General features: G+C 44.9%; 1 protein-coding gene across 1 annotated transcript; it reads right to left on the bottom strand.

Annotated features, from left to right (window-relative positions):
• Positions 1-1,752: 1,752 nt before the first annotated feature.
• Positions 1,753-18,709, bottom strand: coro1b (coronin, actin binding protein, 1B). The gene is made up of 11 exons (XM_056299972.1): positions 18,313-18,709; positions 16,963-17,168; positions 16,486-16,608; positions 15,161-15,290; positions 10,198-10,379; positions 9,453-9,572; positions 9,237-9,341; positions 9,017-9,162; positions 6,953-7,010; positions 5,145-5,504; positions 1,753-3,661 (listed from the first exon to the last, which is right to left on the bottom strand). The coding sequence occupies exons 2-11, from the start codon at positions 17,164-17,166 to the stop codon at positions 3,539-3,541; spliced, it is 1,551 nt and encodes a 516-aa protein (XP_056155947.1). The 5' UTR covers positions 17,167-17,168; positions 18,313-18,709; the 3' UTR covers positions 1,753-3,538.
• Between the last annotated feature and the right edge of the window lie 234 nt (positions 18,710-18,943).

Below are 18,943 nucleotides of genomic sequence, written 5' to 3'. Positions count from 1 at the left end.
TAAAATAGCCCAAGGTAGCTGTGATTCAGTAAACGAGGTCAAGTTGCGCAAGTGTGACGTGGGCGGCGAAGCAGCCTGTCCCTCACCACACCTCGGCTCGGCTCACTTCCCCAACGTGCACCCGGCCGAGAACTCGAGACGCGCCTCTGAGGCCCAGCGGGCCGAGAGAGGCGCCGGCTACCCGTATCGCAACAGCCGGGCAACTACTCGGACGCATTTTCAGTCACACGCGAGTTCGAGCCCGTTGCATTTTCTCTCGGCGCGACGCCTCAGTTTAGGTGTAAATGTGAAATCATCTCGAAATCAGGGGAGAGGAAGAAGACCTGGCTTCGCGGGTTTCTGAACGCGAGACGCTTACCACATCCTGTTTCCCCCTTCAGCGGCCAACCAAATAACCTGAGCAGCGCAGCGACACCTCATGTTGTGACTTCTCTTATGTACACTATCGTAGTGTTACTATTCGTGGGTTACTAACTTAATCACTAATATATATAAGTACACAGAGACGAGGATGCGGCAAAAGTCTGATCTTTACTGACGGAGACATCACACACTACTAGGCTCGACCAGTGTATTACAGAACTCAGTAGTGGTGACAGTCCAACACGATCGAGCACCGAGTGCTCGATCCAATACACCACACCTCACGAGCGGAGTTGAACTATACGGCGACATCCGGGGTTGAACTTCACTTCGCCCCTCTGTGACGTAAGAGATTTATACGCCCCGGAGAGAAACACGAGTCCGCGGATCTTCCCTTTCCCCGGGATGAAGGTCGACTTCACGTTTTTACCCCCCCTCCCCCCCATCTTGTATGGATGACGAAAGGAGACGTGCATGGAGGGGCGATGAATGCAGTGTCCAAATCACTGCAGTCAAAACCTCCCAGCGAGATTTTATCTCGTCTGCCGCATCCAGACCTGACAAATCTACGATACTCATCAATTGTTTTTATCCGGTGGTTCAGTCACACCGTGTCCTGAGAAGTTAGCTTAATGCCCCAGTGTTACCTAGTAATTTAAAAAAAAGAAAAAAAAGACGGTAACACTTTACATTAAGTGCATGTAATAAGTGTAGTTAATAGGTAATAAGGCCCTTATTAGTCCTTGTAAAATGCTTAACATTGTGTTAATAAGACACAAGTTACTGTGTTATAATTAGTGTTAGTAGGCAGCAAGGCCATTATAAGCCCTTATAAAATGCGGAACATTATTTGTTGACTAAAAGTGTTAGTTAATAGGCAATAAGGCCCTTATAAGTCCTAATAAAATGCTTAACATTATTGTGTTGACTATAAGCATTAGTTAATATGTAATAAGGCCCCTATAAGTCCTTACAAAACGCTTAACGTGTTGACTATAAGCATTAGCAGTTAATAGGTAATAAGCACTTACAAGTCCTTATAAAGTGCTTATTGTGTTATAAGATTATAATAAGCGGTAGTTAAAGGGTAATAAGGCCTTTATAAGTGATAATGTTTGCATTTTGTCGACTATCAAAATTCATGAGGGTCCTTCGATACCACGTGGTTTTATGCAGACTGGATTTACAACCTAAGACGAGCGTGAAAAAGCAGATTTTGCATATTTTGCAAGCGCCACCTAGTGGCCGAAAACGCGTTTATGACGCTATTAACACTTAAGTGTTGTTACACGATGTTAATAAGTATTTTATAAGGACTTATAAGGGCTTTATTACCTATTAACTTTACCAAACGTTACCAAAAAGACAGACAAATCACAGAATCTGTGAACTAAAAAGAATGAATGAATGTTTATTGGTTTTTGCCAAGTGCAATCTCATTTTAATTCCCCTACTGGTTCACAACCACACAGAAAGTAAGAGTTTGACAGTCAGTGCATAAAGAAATAGAAATTACAAAGATAATCAAGGTACAGTTGGAGTGGAATGTACCGACGCACAGTATCCTTGACTGAAGGACGATGTAACACATTGCAAAGGTCCAACACATTTTTTTTTTATTTCCGTTCTTCCCAAAATGACACACTACGAGCTTTCCATCCAGGAACACCACTAGAACAGCTGCCTCCGCATTAGACCTAAGGCTACAACCGACCTGTTCTGACTCATACAAAAATCAAAAAGAAAAGTCTCAACGTTTTACTGGAACTTTTCTTTTTCTCTTGTGCCTTGGATGCAGTCATTAAGCAACAATTAACATTTAATTGCAAAAGCTGGGAATGGTTTTATTCAAAACGCTACTGTAGGAATGGAAATTGGTGTTAGTTTGTGCATAATGGAGCATCTGAGTCCACTGGGGACCTCCTTTTTTTTTTTTAAATTCTAATAGTATTTAACAAGTGCTAGGCAGAAATATTGGTGGTGGCTGTGGGAATTACTGAGAAACTACACACACACAAAAAAAAAAATCAGTCTTCGATGTTGGCTAGGACCCTTTCGTTAAAATTGGAATTTTTGAATTCTGGCACTTGGAGAATTGAAAACTTGCTTAGCTCTTATTCCTTGCAAATGTAAAAGGACCAAAAAAAACAAAACAAAAAAACCCCTCAAAACCCAAAAAGAGGCCAGCGTCGCGAAGAGCGGTTCCCAGTGGACACACAAACTTCGCTTTCCCCATCGTGACATCAAACAGGAGACTTCCTACTGCCGGCTTCAACAAGTTGCCGTTCTCTCCTGACAACACGAGGTACAACATCACAAGCGTTACCTTTTTCTTCAAACAATCACATAGAATTACAACACGCACACACACACGCACACACATGCACAGCTACATTTGCATGAACCTCATTCACATCTCACTATCAACACATCATTTTTATTTTTTTTGTACACGGGAAAGATTTTCCTACCATTAACCTTCATTGATTCTTATGGAGCGCTGAAGCAAACGCAATATCGGGTCCGATAAGAGATTTCACCTTAGCAGCTTCAACTACCTGATTATACATCCCTAATGGATAACGTTATGTGAGCATTTCAAATAAGGGAAATAAAGAATAAGTATTGAAGGAAACTCAATATTTTGCTAAGTAAAACTAACGCAGGGTGATGCTTGTGCCTGGTTTATTGCAGGCTGTTGCTCATTATTCACTCCCAGGTGGCAGCGGTGCCATTGTCCCTCACATATAAGCCCTTGAAAATTAAGATGTAGCTCATACCAGACATGTTTGAATCACTTTATCCAAGCAAATCGATGTCACAAACCCAAAGGCTGCACGGTAAGCACCCTGATAATGTTATTATAATGGTCCTCGGGGAAAAAAACAAAACACTACTTCTGTGCCAAAGTTTGATTTCTATGCAGAAGACAATCCCTTCCTCACCCGCTTTCTTATACATGAATTGCAGAAACAAACTGCGGTCACAGTTCCTTCCCTATAACTATATATGGATCTAGGCAATTGTCGATCACAGCGAGTCACTGACCTACACTTCAGGCTACACCCCCCCCCCACACCTTGCACAGCTTAAGGTATTGTTGATTCTAGTAAGGCTATGGTCTATGGAGCTTTAGTAAGAATGCCCTTCGAGTGTAGCGGTCGCTCCCTCGTGTTCATACGTCGCCGTCCTCGATGCGAGCCAGCTGCCTTTCCAGCAGGTCGATTCTCTGGTTCTGAGCGAGCACCACGGTGCGCAGGGCCTTCATCTCTGCCAACAACTCATTCAACATCTCCTCCTGGAAAAAACAAAACAAGGGGGAACAGTGGTGAGTTATGGCATAAACCAAGTATGGGAATAAACACAAGCGTGAAAAACACTGAGGTGAGGGCATCCACGTGGTATGGTGGTCTAGTCCGTTGCCTACCAACACGGGAATCGCAGGTTCGAATCCCCATGTTACCTCCGGCTTGGTCGGGTGTCCCTACAGACATAATTGGCTGTGTCTAGGGTGGGAAGCCAGCTGTGGGCATGTGTCCTGGTCGCTGCACTAGTGCCTCCTCTGGTTGGTCGGGGCGCCTGTTCGGGGGGAGAGGGGGAACTGGGGGGAATAGAGTGATCCTCCCACGCGCTACATCCCCCTGGCGAAAACTCCTCACTGTCAGGTGAAAAGAAGCGACTGGTGACTCCAGTCTGTCCAGACTGTCCAGACTGACTGTCCAGTCTGTCCAGACTGGCGAGGAAGGTGTATGATGTGTGTGTGTGTGTGTGTGTGTGTGTGTCTGTGTGAATTACTTAATTGTAAGCGCTTTGAGTGGCTGTTGCAGCTAGAAAAGCGCTATATAAAATGCAACTTGATTGATTTGACTCCACATGTATCGGAGGAGGCATGTGGTGGTAGTCTGCAGCCCTCCCCGGATTGGCAGAGGGGATGGAGCAGGGACCGGGACGGCTCGAAAGAGTGGGGTAATTGGCTGGATACAATTGGGGAGAAAAAGGGGGAACCCCCCCCCCCCCCCAAAAAAACCCATTGAACCAAGTTAGCCTCTGTTCACACTAGAGCTACAGGATGTCGCCCCCTTTCTGGCACAAGTACAAGTTCATCCTGGGTCTAGTGGTGTGATGGGAGCGACAACAAGTCCTGCTGGAAACAGGAAGTGATAACTGAAGTCGACTTCAGTTCCTATTTAAATGATCTTGGCTGTGTGTGTGTGTGTGTGTGTACGGACGGGAAGGGGAGCTGGAAACTGGTAGTTGAGGCACAGTAAGTAACTACACAACGCTCTGAATGTTTTATTTCCCCACAAAACAAAGGCTGGGACGGCAGAACGGACAGACGTTGAGACAAAACTATTCTTCTTGCTGCATTTGAAAACAACTGTCTTCTTCGGCTTCCCTTGGCAGAAATAAGGGCCACCTCCATAGTTGCTGACACTGGAGGTCACATATACACCCGCGTGATATTTGAAATCCAAGATTTACGCTCAGAACAAATATTGTGCTCTTGCAAACTTAATGACTGCGCTGTAAATACAGGAGCAAGTCCTGTTACTCATTCATATATGAAAGTGTGTGTGTGTGTGTGTGTGTGTGTGTGTGTGTGTGTGTGTGTGTGTGTGTGTGTGTGTGTGTGTGTGTGTGTGTGTGTGTGTTTGCGTGTACACACAGACACAAAACATGAACAACTCTAGTTCATAACTTCATTTGGGAAGCACAAAGATGCAAATGTGAACAGGGCCCTAATTTATAAAAAAAATAAAAGCATCATTCTTGTCTCTGACCTCTCTCTTTAGCCTGTCAGAAGTCCCATCTGTCTCTCTGGCCGCTCTGGATTGTGACCGGAATTCTCCCTCCATTTCCCTGGTAACCGAGGTGGTGGTGGCAGCAGCGGCATTGGCGGATGATGGCTGAGCGGCCCCGGCCCCAGCTCCGGCCCCAGCTCCAGCCCCAGAGGAGTCCTGCGATACAAGCTTGGGGTTGCTCCTCAGGGTGTCCCTGTGCTTTGAGGGAGGTGCGTTGTACCCACCACTCAGGGAGACAAGCAGAGGAGGTGCGTCCTGCCCGGCGATCCAGTCCTCTGCCAGGAGAGAGGGCTCCGGGCCGGCCGTGTCCGGGTACAGGTCTCCCTGGAACAAATCTGACTGGGGTGGCAAGATGGGGACAGGGAGAGGTAGAAAAGGTATTTACACTGAGGATGTCCTGAACAATTTTTTTTTTTTGCCCCGATCTGATCCGAGTCATTTAATCTGCTTTAAGAAGAAAACAGCTGAATCAGATTTCCATAAATGGTTTTCACTTATTTTGTTTATAATAAAATTAGGTGATTAAACTATAATCATAATGGTCGTGTTGAAAGTAGCTCGGTTACTAACGCCTCGCAAAACACTAATGCTGCATTTATCAGAAATGGCCGTTGTTCTGCTTTTAGCTTCCAAACGAAAATGGTTTCACACTTGCAGATGTTTTAAAACACAGGCCTGACTACGGCTGCTCGCTGTGAGGTGTCAGTCTGACACCTCGCTGGAGTACAATAAGGCGCTTATGACACCTGTATAACCGCTGGCGTAGACGGAGAGCAAGAGGTACAATAAAAAGGCTCAGAATTTGATCAGCCTTAACATAGCCGATACCGATCAATTAAAAGAGGACTTGATTGCCTCCGATACCAAGCTCTCTGATCAGACTGGGGCAGCCCTTATTTTCCACTACCTTTTTCTGAGCAGGCATCATTGTGCCTTGGAGTAGCATAATTCAAGGAAATTCTACTAGTATAGGCCCCAGACACTGACAAACACGTTAGGTCACAGGCACCCCCCCTTTTTTTTCTCTCCCCAATTGTATCCCGCCAATCACCCCACTCTTCCGAGCCGGCCTGGTCGCTGCTCCACCCTCTCTGCCAATCCGGGGAGGGCTGCAGACTACCACATACCTCCTCTGATACATGTGGAGTCGCCAGCCACTTCTTTTCACCTGACAGTGAGGAATTTCGCCAGGGAGACGTAGCACGTGGGAGGATAGCATTATTTTCCCCAGTTCCCCCTCCCCCCTGAACAGGCGCCCTGACTGACCAGAGGAGGCGCTAGTGCAGCGACCAGGACACGTACCCACATCCCGCCAATTGTGTCTGTAGGGACGCCCGACCAAGCCAGAGGTAACAGGGGGATTCGAACTGGCGAGCCCCGTGTTGGAGGGCAACGGAATAGACTGCCACACCACCTGGACACCCCAGGTCATAGACACCCGTTCGACCTTTTCCCTGCAGTTAACATTTTGGAGCCAGAGTGGATCTGACATTATTCTCTGCATAGGGCAATAAAAGTGGCAAGTAAAACTTATAATCGCTCTTACACATTTTATCTTCCTAATATTTTCTTGTTTTGTTTTTTTAAATCATGACCAAAATGAAACTAGTCATTGTGCTAATTTGGACATACTGCAACTCTCTGGAGAACCTCTGGCAGGCCCTACACATCACTGTGAGATGGAACTACCGAGGGCGACGATTTTTATGGAGGTTTCTAATAAAATCTTTACAACCGTGTCCCCGTTTTACCCGCTCTAAAGTTTCAGAGAATGTGTGTGACTCTACCTTCCGTGGTACGGTCATGGAGATGGGCTCCACCTTCCTCTCATGCAGTTTGTAGAACCTGTAAAAGAGGCAGGATGTGAATCACCTGACGTTGCACGGACACGGTAGGTTGCAAAGGACATACGGTGTCGCTCGCTGTCATCTACCGCGGCGGTTCTCAACATTTTCGAGTCGCAACACCCCCCAGAATAATCAGGTTGGTGTTTTCACCCTCCCCCCACACACACACACACCCAACAGCACTGGGACATTTAACTCACGACACCCCAATGTAAACACACTGATCGCTCATAAACTGTTTGCCCAAGACTGTTCAGGGATTACTGTAATATAACACATGAAAGCTGCCCAACTCCCACTGGTTTACCCACTGACGGAACAACAGCTAATGTGATTTCGGTTTTAATTAGCATTTCTAGATTTATTGAAATAACAGCACCTCATAAGCACACACTCTGACTCTCACAAACACACTAAAATCTGTTCTACGGCAAATTATATCACTGGCACAAGCGACGTCATGTAAAAACCATTCTCAGTCTAAAATATGTTGTTGTTATGGGGTTTTTTTTTACCCACGGCGCTGAGCAACTGCCACCGCGGGCTATGTTTCACAAATTGTGGTCCCTCACGTGCGAGCGCATCCTACAAAACGCTAGTCTTGGATATATGAACTATATACATGAACCTTGTTATTCTGGACTGCACCTGCTGTTAGTCTGCTGTTGTCCTCGGTCTCCTCCGATTTTCTCGACAACCGTTCCTCCCCGCACAATAGCGACCAAGACCGCTGGATCCCAGGGTCCCCTTAAGAAGCTGATGCTTAAAATGTACCCCTACTATCTGCACAGAAGCTGTTATTGCTTATGTATGACTTCAGGTGAATCATGACAGTAAATTGGATGTTTGTTTTTTTTTCTGCCCTTTTTCTCCCCAATTGTATCCCGCTAATTACCCTACTCTTCTGAGCCGTCCTGGTCACTGCTCCACCCCCTCTGCCAATCCGGGGAGGGCTGCAGACTACCACATGCTTCCTCTGCAAGGCTCAGCGTTTTCGGTTTTTATTTTTCAAAACCATCCAGCATGCCGAATTTCGCCACAAGAGGACACTGTTACATAACCTCACATGAACAGGAACAACTTTTGGATCCATGGAAACATAAAATCCGGGTGAAAATCAGTTTAAAAATCTGGGCATTTTTCGGTGAAAATCGGTACAAACCGAAAACGCTGAGCCTTGCTCCTCTGATACGTGTGGAGTCGCCAGCTGCTTCTTTTCACCTGACAGTGAGGAGGTTTCGCCAGAGGGACGAAGTGTGTAGGAGGATCATGCTATTCCCCCCAGTTCCCCCCCCCGAACAGGCGCCCCCAACCACCGACCAGAGGAGGCACTAGTGCAGCAACCAGGACACATACCCACATCCGGCTTCCTACCCGCAGACATGGCCAATTATGTCTGTAGGGACGCCCGACCAAGCCGGAGGTAACACGGGGATTCGAACTGGCGATCCCCGTGTTGGTAGGCAACGGAATACGCTCCCTGGATGAATGCGTTTTTAAAGTTGACAATGATTTATGTTTGATTTCTGTAACATTCAATGCCTGCAATGTTTTTTCTATCACGATCCTGATATGAAGAATGATTTTTATTATTATCTTATTAAACATAGACATTTGAACTGTACTGCTCTCTCAAAGAAGCCTTGAAGTATACCGAAGGCGAGCGCAGAATGCAAACCCTTTTTTACTGTAACAGCACACTAATTATAGAGATAGTACACCTATTTTTCGTATGCGCCGAGGATCTGGACAGTTTCATTCTTGTTTTCTCCACAACCCTCTGGCGACCCCGGAAATTACCTCACGACCCCCAGGTTGAGAACCAATGGTCTATCGTATCTACCCATTTCTCCGTCGCATGAAGATAAAAGCCTGCTGAGAGTGCAACTATGGTTTACGAGCTACACAAATAGCCTTCACATGGAATGAAAAACTCCAGACAACAAAAGATGGAACACAAAGGACGAGGAAATCGTTGTCAGACACGCCAACAAACCTGCTTACCTGGCAATTTCACACTTGTTGACGTCCACGCCTCTTTTGCTGAGAAAGCCGGCACCTCTCTGCGGCTCCTTGCTGCTGTACAGGTTGAGGAAGTGAACGTAAGGCGACTCGTCCGTCACTTCAAAGTAGCGGATGGTGCAGTCTCCCTGGAAAAGGAAATTAACAGATGAGCGGGTCGAATCAATCGACTCAATGGACATTTGTTCTCCTCAGACTGTACCTTTCCGCACAGGTAGATCATGTTTGTGTCAGGGTCGTAGAAGGGTAGGAGAACGCCGTTGCTTGTGTCCATCTCCTGCACTGCCATTGGTTCAGAGAGGTCCTTCTGTAAAACCAAAAAAAGCTCATACTTCTGCCTTGTGTAACGCACGGTATTACCTCATTTTGGTTATGCGTGTTCTTTACTAGCAAACATCATGCGATGGCTCATACTGACCGTGTCCCACAAGGCCAGCTGTCTCTCGCTCATACGGCTGAAACCTGTCGTCAGGATCTTCCCATCAGCCAAAAAAACAGCTCGCATCGGCCTGGTGCCATCATGGACCTTCTCTCTCACCTACCAGCAACAGATATAAAGCAGCACCGTCAAACAAGCATCACATTACACATATCTGTTCAGTGATTTTTTTTCCTTTATGTTTTGACACTGTACCTTCGTGAGAGAATGAATATAACACTAACACACTACTGCGAGTTACTTGTCTGTGTTTATTAAAGGGAAAACAATCATGATTTTCTACATTATCTCCATGTACGTGGTATGTTCTAAGGATAACATGCCATTAGCAGCCGAAGTACTGAGCAGACTTGTGTGTCTCTGAAACGCCGCTGAAACTGTCAGTCTGTGAATAGGAAAATTTACTTCCTGATTTTCTGATAGGCAGCGTTGTTTAGGAAATGGTGACTAAACACACAACATTATACAGCTTATTTCAATATACTTATACAATGCAACCTACTGGCAAACCAGGTCATAAGTTTGCATATTCACCAACAATTTCGGCAGCATTTCAGCGACACACAGAGGGCAGCTCAGTAATATGGTTGCTAATGGAGCATTATCGCTACAATACATAGAGATTATATAGAAAATTATAATTGTTTCCTTTTAATTTAAAGTAAGGCTCGAGTGTGAATGACTCTTTTTACCATTTGCATTTTCGGTACAGATGTGAGCTGACCTTGAGGACAGTACCCCTGCGTGGGTCAATGACACGCAGGGCCTTGTCCTTGCAGACGGTGCAGATGGCACTGCCGTCTTTGTTCCAGCCGACGCTGTAGATCAGATCTGGGTGAGCGTCACTCAGCTGGTACACCAGCTCACCCTTGCCGACGTCCCACACAAACACCACGTTATCACAGCCTGAGAGAGTGAGAGCGAGAGACATAGACAGAGCGAGAGCGAGAGAGAGAGACAGGAGTCAGTCATATGGGTAAGTCTATTAAATGTCTCAGATTAAAAAGGGACTTGCAGTATGACATCCGCCAACAAAAGGCAAAGGTCAAACATTTCCTCAAATGATGGTTAAAAGAAATTATTGACACATAAAAACATGACTAAGAAGGGAGCTTGAGGAGCTTAAAAAAGACCAAGATATGTCAGGAACGACTACAGTCATTTAGACAAGAGCATCTTTACAAAACAATACTTGTGACAGCCTCCCAATCTGGCTGCAGGTAGTGTCTCTTAAAAACTATCATATACCACAAAAGTCTGACAGTGCTGAAGGGAACTTTGTTTGGCATAACGGTGTTCCTCTCGTTATTGATAGTTTCCATTAATAATTTACTCTATTAAATGTCAAAAATAATGAAAAGATGAGGCATCAGGGTAGCGTGGCGGTCTATTCCGCTGCCTACCAACACGGGGATCGCCGATTTGAATCGCCGTGTTACCTCCGGCTTGGTCGGGCGTCCCTACAGACACAATTGGCTGTGTCTGTGGGTGGGAAGCAGGATGTGGGTATGTGTCCTGCTCGCTGCACTAGCGCCTCCTCTGGTCGGCTGGGTTGCCTATTCGGGGAAACTCCCCACTGTCAGGTGAAAAGAAGCGGCTGGCGACTCCACATTTATCGGAGGAGGCATGTGGTAGCCTGCAGCCCTCCCCGGATCAGCAGAGGGGGGTGGAGCAGCGACCGGGACGGCTCGGAAGAGTGGGGTAATTGGCCGGATACAAGGGGAATCCAAAAAAATCAAAATAAAAAAAAAGATGCCAATTACAACCTGCCAGAGCCCGAAGTGGTATCTTACAACTGTTTACTTAAGTCTGACCATCAGCCAAAAAAAAACAAACAACCTATTCATTTTATTAGGACTTAATATGACATGAATTGGAGAAATATAAGCAAATTTTAGCATCTATGAAGCAGTCACCAGTGTCTAAACCGATTATTGATTTATCAAAATTACAATGATTAATGTTCCGTCGACGGACTAATCGATTAATCAGCTAATTGTTTCGGCACTAATGCACAGCAACATGCCATGCAAGGTTTATCAGCTGCTCAGAGGACGCTGGATAGTCACCGTGTAGTCTTTTGGTAGGATTCAGTACTTTTAGCATGTGTTTTGTGATCTCCACCCTCACAGACAACAGTACATGGGTGGTGGCAGTGATACTAAAACTTAAAATAGTTTTCTTTTCAGCCAGTTCTAGTTGTGTGGACACTTTCCCCTCGGGTAAAGAAAATAAACACTGAAGTCCCTCATTATTCAAGAAGTCAACCTCTTCTTTCATCCAATGTGATTTTATTCAAAAATATACTTGTTAATCCCACCAGGGAGGTAAAATTTCTATTGTGCACCCAGCTAGGGCAGTGGTCATGGTATAGGTAAGATTGAAAATCTTGCCCCAGGGTGCTTTGACAGGTCTGGTGGTATGGGAATCAAACCTGCACTCTCCATCTGGGGGAAATGCTTACTAGCTAGCTCATCTAATTTCCATTCATATATACAGCTTTGTCTTTACAGGATGTGGAAGATCAGGTCACTGTCACAGACATCTGACTTTTAAACTGTCAAAAAACTGTCACTTGCAAACTTCGCACATAAAAGCAATTTTGCAAAATTTGCAATAATAAACAGTTGGGGAGCAGTTTAAATGTAACCTGGCGAATCGACCCTCCTTGGGGCATGACTGTCAAAAGCTGGCAGTCGACAAAGTCTTGCATGACAATGAAAAGAATGTATCGCTTTAAACATGCATATGAAGGATATTGAAACTTAAATTAATAACCCCAGTTACTGATACGAGTTGTCATTATCGTTTATCAGAACCATAACCACATCCTACTCCTAAGAACTATGAATAGGTTGTTTGCATATGACGTCACGAACTACAGATGGAGGGCGGGAAGTGATTTTCTACACAAGAAGCACTATCACAAACTTTCGAAATGCCTATGTTTGGCATCATTAACTGAGAGACCACAAGGTTTTTATTGAGTACCAAAAGTTGTTGTTCATGGGGGGGTGCAAGAAATTGACTGAAGATGCTAGAAAAAAAATGGCTTGCAAACCGTCGTCTGCGGTCGGGAGGAGCAGAGTCGGATAAGGCGTGTGTGTGCAGTGACCACTTCGTCAAAAAAAAAAAATCACTCTTCATAACATAAGGATCATGTCCAACAGATCTTACTTTCTGTTTATACCTTTCTCTCTCATCCATTCTGCTTTTCACTTCCTGCCCTCCGTCTGAATCTCGCGCGTCATCAGCGTCACGTGACTGCAAACAAGCTAATTGTGGAGGAGGGAAATTCCAAGTGCTTGCCTGTATAATCCAGAGGGACTCGGACCGGCTATCGCAGAACACCTGCTGAGCATGCTGAAGCAATCCTTACACTCGCACCATTTACAAAAGGGGCTGTGTGTGTGTGTTGCTTTGCTCTGGGTGTCGGATGCTTAGCACAGGGATAACAAAAGCTGCCCTACTGAACATTTAGTAGCAAGCCTGGAAAACTATCTAGAAAAATAACGCTTGAAAGTAACACCTTTTATTCTCATTTCTTTGCCATGGATAGCTGTTAATGCGGCCTTTTGTTTTTAATGCAACCTCAACAGGCTTTGCATACAAACATTTGCTCACATCCTTCTTTTTGTTTTACTCTGGTGTGGACTACATCGTCAACCGACAAACCACACGTCAAGGTATTGAGACTTAGAAACAGCTAACTCCCCATTAACCTTACCCTGTTTGTAGTGGGTGTGAAATACAAGGGGGTATTATAGGGAGGACATCAGTTTCCCACCTCGACAGTCACGCAAAAATAATCAGTTAAAATGTCCTAAAATGTGTATTTGCCTCAGCAGAAAAGAACATTAAGAAAATGGTTTGGGGCAGATGTACCACCCCAAATATCAATACTTTCTTCACTTAGTTGCCTGCCTTGCCATCTCCAGTGCTCTAGATAAAATACAAGTTGAGGCTGGGTGATGCATGAAAAATATCCACCCAGATTTAAATGCAAGACAATTCAATTTATGTTCAATCGCACTGCATTGAAATAATCAATTGCATTGACCTTAATGGACCATATTGAATGAGGCCAAAGTATAAAGGATGCAAATTTCAAACAATATCCAAAAGGTCTTTATGCATGCTCAATAATCCAGGTAAGGAAATCACTGAAAGTTGAATCAGTTCATCTGGACATGATGTTCATTGAGAGAAATGTTTCATCACTCATCTAATGCCCCTTTTCCACTGCATGGTACTGGCTCAACTCAACTCAACTCTTTTCGACTCTACTGGCTTTACTTTTTGGAAATTCGTTTTCCACCGCAGATAGTATCCCCTCATGGTGAAGCCCTGCTGGTAATCTGTGGGCATGTTGACCAGTTTTTCCTCCCCTGTCAACCAGCGCCCCAGATGAGTGTTTTATTTTTTTTTAAAATCAACAAGGCCAACTCTAAATGTGTGCTTCACATGAACAATATTAGTGTCACTAAGAGATTCTGACGACAAATAATTTTTTACATAGACAGATTATCAACTATAATACAAGTTTCATAAGACTCGCTGTGGCATTTCCTGGTTATAAACAGAGCTGTTCAATTTCTCTCTGACCAATCAGGGGTCAGATTTTATTTATATTTAAATAAATATAAATACATTTTTAAAAAATTGTTCAGATTTTATTTATATTCTATTTTTATCTAAATATTTTTATTTATTTATTATTTTAATAAGATTTTATTTATATTTAAACAATATAGATAAATATGCATATATTTATATTTTATGTATTTTTTATTTTTTTATAGTGGTATTTTCATGTCACCCTTTAGTATTGGCTCAGCTCACTTAGAACCTCAACGGAGGTGGTACCAAAAAAAAAAGTCAGGTACTATCCTTAACTTTTGCCCAATGGAAAACCAAAAACAGCAAATTGAGCCGGTACCATGCAGCGCAAAGTGGGCATAAGTGACCTCTTCAGTCTCACTGACTGCAGGAACGACCATCCCTGAACCGAGGGGAGGCTGTTGCCATTTAACAATGCTGTGATTGCAACCATTCCCCAGTCCTCTGTGAACAGGACGTGTTGCCATTGAAACTCTGGTTAATGGTCACAGCAGTTTGCATGTGAAACTGGTCGTTGGTTTCGGCCGTTATGCAACTGTATTGTTTATAAGGGCGGGGATACCTGCAGCCAGTTTAAGTCAAGTCAATTTTATCTGTATAGCCCAATATCACAAATTTGCCTCAAGGGGTTTTACAGCAACACAACATCCTGTCCTTAGACCCTTGCATCGGATAAGGAACAACTCCCTAAAAAAGCCCCTTTAACAAAAAAAACAAAAACAAACAAAAACCCTTTTAGTTTCGATTGAAGAAGTCACTTGGATGAGTGATGAAACATTGTTCTCAATAAACATCGTGTCCAGATGAACTGATTCAACTTTCTGTGAATGTCCAAAAGGCATGGGAAAGGAAAAAGGAGCTCCAAAAAAAAAGAAAAGAAAAAAGAGAAGCTGCTTTGCAATGTGTAACTGAAGTTTCATAATGAAGTAAGGCAAAAATGGAAAAATAATTCTTGAAAGTACAGAACAACAAAAAGGAAAGATACCGAGGACACACAAATTAACAACTGAAAATGACACAAATATCCTCATCCAAATGGTTATAACGTTTCGGTGTGATGAGGTTACCGGCCGTCAGGAGGATGTTGAAAGCTGTCGGGTGCCAGGCCAGGATCCCAACTCTTTTACTGTGGCCCTCCAGGGTCACCACCGCCTCAGTCATCGGACTCGTCAGACCCCCGTCCGGGATCTGCCACACCTAAGAGATGGCAAAGACAACAGACTTTCAGATTAGACGGGACAGTCAGACAGGCATCTTTAATCCAGGGTGACGTTATGGACCGCAACGGTAGATAAGACACACATCCAGCCAATGTGCAAGAGCAGACCAACATCAACACAGAGAAGTAGAGTCCGCACACTGCTTCTAATGCTCACATCAGGGGTTTATTAACAGCATTTCAATCAACCAAAGACACCCGCCAGGATGACAGTAGAGAAGGATGTGCATCCATTAAAAAAAAGAAAAAGAAAAGAAAAAGCTACTTGGCAGGCAGATGAACTGGTGTAAGCCAACAGACCAAAATACGAGTAGCAAACTTGATACTTGATTTGGAAATTTGCTATTGGGAATGTCTCAATTGTCCTGAGATGCATCCAGCTTTTCCTCTAACCCCCCTCCCTCTTTTTTTTCCCCAACTGAATTTGGCCAATTACCCCACTCTTCCGAGCCATCCCAGTTGCTGCTCCACCCACTCTGCCGATCCGGGGAGGGCTGCAGACTACCACGTCTACTCTGATACATGTGGAGTCACCAGCCACTTCTTTTCAGCTGACAGTGAGGAGTTTCGCCAGGGGGACGTAGCGCGTGGGAGGAACACGCTATTCTCCCCAGTCCCCCCAACAGGTGGCCCGACCAACCAGAGGAGGTGCTAGTGCAGTGACCAGGACACATGCCCACATCCGGCTTCCCACCCACAGACACGGCCAATCAGCCTTGTAGGGACGCCTGACCAAGCCGGAGGTAACACGGGGATCCGAACTGGCGATGCCCATGTTGGCAGGCAACGGAATAGACCGCTACACCACCCGAACACCCTTTTTCTCCTAACTTTTAACAATAGGTCTTTTGTGTTTGATCACTTTGTGAAATGTGGCTGATAAACCCACTTTGGATTGTAATGTAACACTTTTTCCTACTCTTGTATATTGTGTTCTGATCACGGGACATTGTTCAACTAGTATACAACAATTCACCTGGACATTTACGAATATACTTACTTCTCTCTTCTCATCCTGAAGATTATGCTGACTGCAACAGTGACATTTTAAATACTTAACAACCGATGGTTATGACTATTGATGTCTGGCGGTCTGGGTCTATATGTCTATATGTGCAAAGGGGTGTTGTATGGATTTTCAGTGTGACAAGGCAACTGGAGTCTTTTACGTACCTTGACGGTGCAGTCCTCCGAGGCACTTGCGATGATGTTGTCATCATGAGGACACCACTGGATGTCCAGCACCGGCGCCGCATGGCCGCATACCGTGGGAGAAGACTGATCGATTCTGCCGCTCTGCGGGAGAAACAAAATTAAACATTGTTGACAACATCCATCGAAATAAGTAATTTAATCCAGAGCTGGGCCCGAAAAACTTTGTTTCCCAAATTAAGCAAAACAAAAATGTCAGTGTGGAGGGCAGTAAAGGCCATTTGTATTCAGCCCTTTTATAAATGTCTTTCAAGAATTTTACTGAACCAAGTCTTATTTTTCTGGTTCAAATCAAGTCACTGCCTTGATTTTTTTTTCCAGATCATTCAACAACACAATCAGATAGGACGTAAGACAGGAGCACTTTAAAGTACTGATCCACTGCTTATCGATGCTGGAATTTAATGATGCCTGAAAGGCATTAAAACGCCATCCGACCTTGCTGACTGGCACAACAAGAAAGGCTCCTCCTCCACCCGCCTCCACGATGACAGCGATGAACTTTGGGTTCACGGCGCAGAGGGGACTGTCCCACGTTACGCGGGACACTCGGACATCATCTATGCAGTGCTCGGTCTTCCATGCCTGGGCGAAGACATGGCGAAACTTGCTCTGTCGGACGACGCCTCTTCGGAAAGACATGACTGGGGGGAGAAATATAACACAGGATTGAAATAAGAAAACTCAACAAGTAAAAAAAAAGTCACATTTCATTTGTATTGCCCTAAATTCCAATGTAGTTCCCAGAGGGCTTAAAAAAACCCCACAGTAGTCTCCTCCAACAGATAAAAATGGAATGGGTGCCAATGTATGATACCCCCTATCCTAGACCCTCAATTTAGATGAGGAAACAAGTCCACAGAAAAACCCTCTCAGTAAGAAAGACATGGAGAAACTTCAAAAAGAGCATCAGATTGATGAGGCATTACTTGAGTGTATAGGTTATAGTGAAACAATGTAGGATACATGCAAAAACAGAATAGTTGAATGTGACCTTTTGAATATTAAGCTCTTGGATGAACAATAAACGACCAAGATCAGCAGTCAGAGTCACAACTGATGACATTACAGCAACCTATGGCCATGCCAAGATTGTTTTTAATCAATATATACTTCCAAATCAAGGCGCTTTTCATGTGATAAGTAACACACCCTCGCCGTGGTCTTCTATACCCACAATGCCCTTTGCCAAGTTTGGCTGCACAGTCTAACACAGTCTGTTAGTGAACATTATTAGATACGTCACAATTTGGCAGATAACTCACTAAAACTTGGTGAAAGATAATGTGAGCGCTATTCAATGAAGCAAGCACATTCCTCCATGCTACACAGCGCTTCTGATGTGCAGTCATGGCTCAGTGGACAAAAAGGGCATGATCCGTCTGCAACCAAAACAGAGGAGGAAGGGGGCTGGGCTCACTGACCTGACCACTGAGGGGAGGAAGTGCAATCCGATATCCAGAGGGGGGAACACCTAATGCTTTACAGCTGTCAAAGCAACACCAATTAGCAAGCAGCGAACCTAAATTCTACATCCTACCAACAGTGTGCGATAGGGGCTATACAGACTCAAAATCAGGGTCGAATTGGGGAGATGCGTTAAATCTGAAATAGCCCGACAGAAAGAAGAGGTAAACAGGGATTTGGGGGGGGGGGGGAAGTCATCCAGGTAATTAGTGATTAACAAATGGGGTGGGACAGGTCTATCGGGTTGTCTAACCCCGGATTAGGCTGGTCGAAAGAAAGGCCGTTTATACAAAAACGCTGTCTTCCATGCACAGCACATACCTCGGTATGGAGGAACCGCTCCTAAATGGAAAACAGACCCCAAAGGCTCGACAGCAGGCCAATAAAATAATCCGCCGCCGCCGCCCGCAGTAACTTAATCCGTTGCTATGTCGGGCTGCAGTCGACCCAGCTCAGTGAATGTTGGAATAAAATGTCGCGCACGCCGACTGCGATGGGACCACGGAAAGAGAAAAAGAAAAAAGGAAAAAATTCCTGAGCGGCGGAATCCGATGTGTAATAATCCTCTCCTCGGGAGCGAGGCGTGTTTTAGTGCGATGGCGGAGCCGACCTATGGGAGCGCAGCCCCGGTTCAAACCACATCGACACGATCGGCGACACAAAACGTCGACCTGGACGGCGTCGAGGGCAGGGGATGCTGACGGTGCGCACCCCTGCGCGTCCGTGTGGTAATGATTGTTTTGGATAGACTGGAGTCCCATACACTTCCGGCCATGGCAGGAAATGCCTCCTGTTTTTTTTTTGTTTTTTTTTTTTTAATGGAAGGGAGGGTTAATTGATTCGTTGTTGTTGTTGTTGTTTATTTCATCGCCCACTAAACGGTCTTCGTAGAGGTTGTTTGCGAGGCTCGGAACAAACGGGGGGATCCGCGCGAAAGCGCAACAAGGCCGAC

The sequence above is a fragment of the Lampris incognitus genome, chromosome 20, assembly GCF_029633865.1.
Source record: "Lampris incognitus isolate fLamInc1 chromosome 20, fLamInc1.hap2, whole genome shotgun sequence".
Taxonomy (NCBI): domain Eukaryota; kingdom Metazoa; phylum Chordata; class Actinopteri; order Lampriformes; family Lampridae; genus Lampris; species Lampris incognitus.
This window is presented reverse-complemented; position numbering and strand designations above follow the sequence as displayed.

What these genes read in the sequence shown, in the direction of transcription:
- coro1b (XM_056299972.1), bottom strand. Translation starts at nt 17,166, where the DNA reads ATGTCTTTCCGAAGAGGCGTCGTCCGACAGAGCAAGTTTCGCCATGTC. An exon ending in TTGTTGTGCCAGTCAGCAAG is followed by an intron (nt 16,609 to 16,962) that starts GTCGGATGGCGT and finishes TTTCTCCCGCAG; the next exon opens with AGCGGCAGAATCGATCAGTC. An exon ending in CCATGACCGTACCACGGAAG is followed by an intron (nt 5,505 to 6,952) that starts GTAGAGTCACAC and finishes TTGCCACCCCAG; the next exon opens with TCAGATTTGTTCCAGGGAGA.